Source organism: Myotis brandtii, unplaced genomic scaffold (assembly GCF_000412655.1).
Source record: "Myotis brandtii unplaced genomic scaffold, ASM41265v1 scaffold265, whole genome shotgun sequence".
Lineage (NCBI taxonomy): Eukaryota > Metazoa > Chordata > Mammalia > Chiroptera > Vespertilionidae > Myotis > Myotis brandtii.
Genome location: NW_005360086.1, coordinates 14369 through 16735, shown reverse-complemented (window position 1 = coordinate 16735; position 2367 = coordinate 14369). Strand labels below are relative to the sequence as shown.

The 2367-nt window shown below is 51.3% G+C and overlaps 1 protein-coding gene across 1 annotated transcript in view; it reads left to right on the top strand.

Moving 5' to 3' along the window:
* HOXB3 (homeobox B3) overlaps nt 1-2367 on the top strand; it is a 10540-nt gene that overhangs the window by 6161 nt on the left and 2012 nt on the right. Inside the window, exon 3 of the mRNA XM_014541133.1 lies at nt 1984-2360. Coding sequence (XP_014396619.1) covers nt 2135-2360 — 226 coding nt within the window. The 5' untranslated portion in view covers nt 1984-2134. The remainder of the gene's footprint in view (nt 1-1983; nt 2361-2367) is intronic.

Here is a 2367-nt window from a genome sequence, read left to right as displayed (position 1 = left end):
CCTTCCGGCCCTTTCTCCCCGGCGGCGGCGGAGGCTCCATTCTTTCCTACCGCGCTCCTGGCTCCTCCGCTCCCCACACTCTCCCGGGCCACGGTCCTGCAAGGGTTTGCGGGTTTGTTGCAGGGGCAGCGACAGAAATTTCGGCCTCAGGCGTCTAGTCAAATTATTGTTTTATTATCATCCTCCTCCTCATCATCATCATTACTGCTGTAACAATCATTTAGACCAAATAAAGCCAGGGCCCAGCCAGCCAACCCCCTCCAACGTTTTTATTTTATTCTTCTATCTATTAATAACAAACTCAACGGATGCCTGTTAATTAATTCCCCCTTCAGCCAGGGCTGCTCCGAAGCTAATTTTGGTTAAATCATCAGAGACTAATGGTAATAATAATAAAGGCGCTGGGTCAGCCTGGTCAATTGAACTCCAGTTTTCCTGAAAGGACCTGCTGCTTTGCAGACCCATGTGTATTTTCCAGGAACAAATTCTTCCCAGAAACCAATCGGACCTCAGGGCCACCCCGGCTTTCTTTGGGGTATAAATCTGTGCGATTAAGAAGGGGATTTATGTGTGGGAGGGACTTCCTTCACCTACACGCCTTTTCTGTTATTTTCCTATTTTTAGTTTTCTTTGGAGTTTGCCAGCCGGGCTGAATGAGATTTAACTATTCCAAACTCACATGTCAGAAGAGAGGGTCAGTCTGGAGGTTTTATGAAAAAGCGTGATGGTGAGGCCTTGGGGAAGACAGATGAGGGGGGAGGGATGAAGGCAGAAGTTTCAGAAGAAATATACAAAACCCTATGACAGCTCAAACCTTTATTTTTCCGGCACACTTTTAAAAGGCTGCATGAAAAAAAACAATGATTTTATTTAAAAAAATTTTGCCCCAGAGAACTTTAGTAAACAGGGCTACCCTGTTTCCAGCCCAGAGAATAATATTGTTCAAATTGCTTTGTTGACTTTCTTTTTTTCCTAGGGAATTTTTTTTTTCTCTTTTAGAAAGTCTTTTCCCATCTCTTGGTAGGAAAGTCCAGCAGTTATCCAGTTTCTTTCTTCTTTTCTTCTGTTGAAGGAATCAAAGGAAACAAACTGTCAAGAAAAGGGTGGGAAAAATTAAGTCCTGTGGGGGGAAAAAAAAAATGAAGGAGGGAGGAGATCTGGGCCAAATGGTCACAGCACCAAGCAGCCGGGCCAGGGAACTGAAACAATCCTGCTCCTTTGGGGGCCCCATGGGGGCGGCTGGCCCCGGTCCCAGACGTGGCTGGGCCAAGACTTAGCCTGGAGGTGGTGATACCTGGAGCAGGGACATGCAGGGACGCGGGAAAGGCCCAGTTCCTCTGGTTCAGGAGGTGAAAGGTCTTCAGGAAGTTTCTAGGTCAGGCCGCTGTTATTGTCTTTGTGAGGTGAGAGGATCCCTGACATAAGAAGGCTCTCTGCTCAGCCTGCTTCTTCCTTCTGTCTCTTTCCGAGTTCTGTCTTTCCTTCAGATGAGACTCTGTGTGGGTGAGAGAGACCTGATGGACACGGAGGGAGGCAGAGGCAGGATGCCTCAGCTCAGAGAAGGGTATTGCTGATGCTTCTAGAGTCTCCCAGTCTCCCCCTTCTTGAGCCACCCTCTCCAGAGTTGGGGTGGAGGAGATAGGGGGAGGAAGGAGGAGAGGTTAGGCTAGTGTGCTGGCACAGGAGAGAAAGCAATGACTTTAGCAGTAAGCAGGAAGATTCTAGACCTAGCCAGACCCCAAAGGAGTACCGTCCTTATTTTTAAGTGGAAATGAAAACCGGTGGGCTTTTACTTTGCAACTAAAGCGTTGAAATTAAGGAAAATCCATTGCCGGCCAGGAAGCGGCCTCAGCATCTGCTGTGAAGATGCCGGGCTTGGGGAGAGGAAAAATCCCTATTGATGTCAGTTCCCTTTTCAGTTCCTAAGATGGATTCGAGCCCCAGTCCTCTTCTCCCCCTTGTGTCTCTTCTCTCACCCCGCAGGTCAGCGGCTCCGAACAGACCCCGGGAGGAGGGGGGCAGAAAGGGGAGGGGGGGTCCGGCGCCTCACGTGACCCCCAGGGGTGCCAATGTCCGGTCGTGAGGGTATCAGGCCCTTGCAAGTTGCCACCCACTGCCCGGGTTTCGCCCAGCGATGCAGAAAGCCACCTACTACGACAACGCCTCGGCTGCACTCTTCGGAGGCTACTCCTCGTACCCTGGCAGTAATGGCTTCGGCTACGATGGTGCCCCCCCACCCCCCTTCCAGGCCGCCACGCACCTGGAGGGTGACTACCAGCGCTCGGCGTGCTCGCTGCAATCCCTGGGCAACGCCGCCCCGCATGCTAAGAGCAAGGAGCTCAACGGCAGCTGCATGACTGGCCCGGC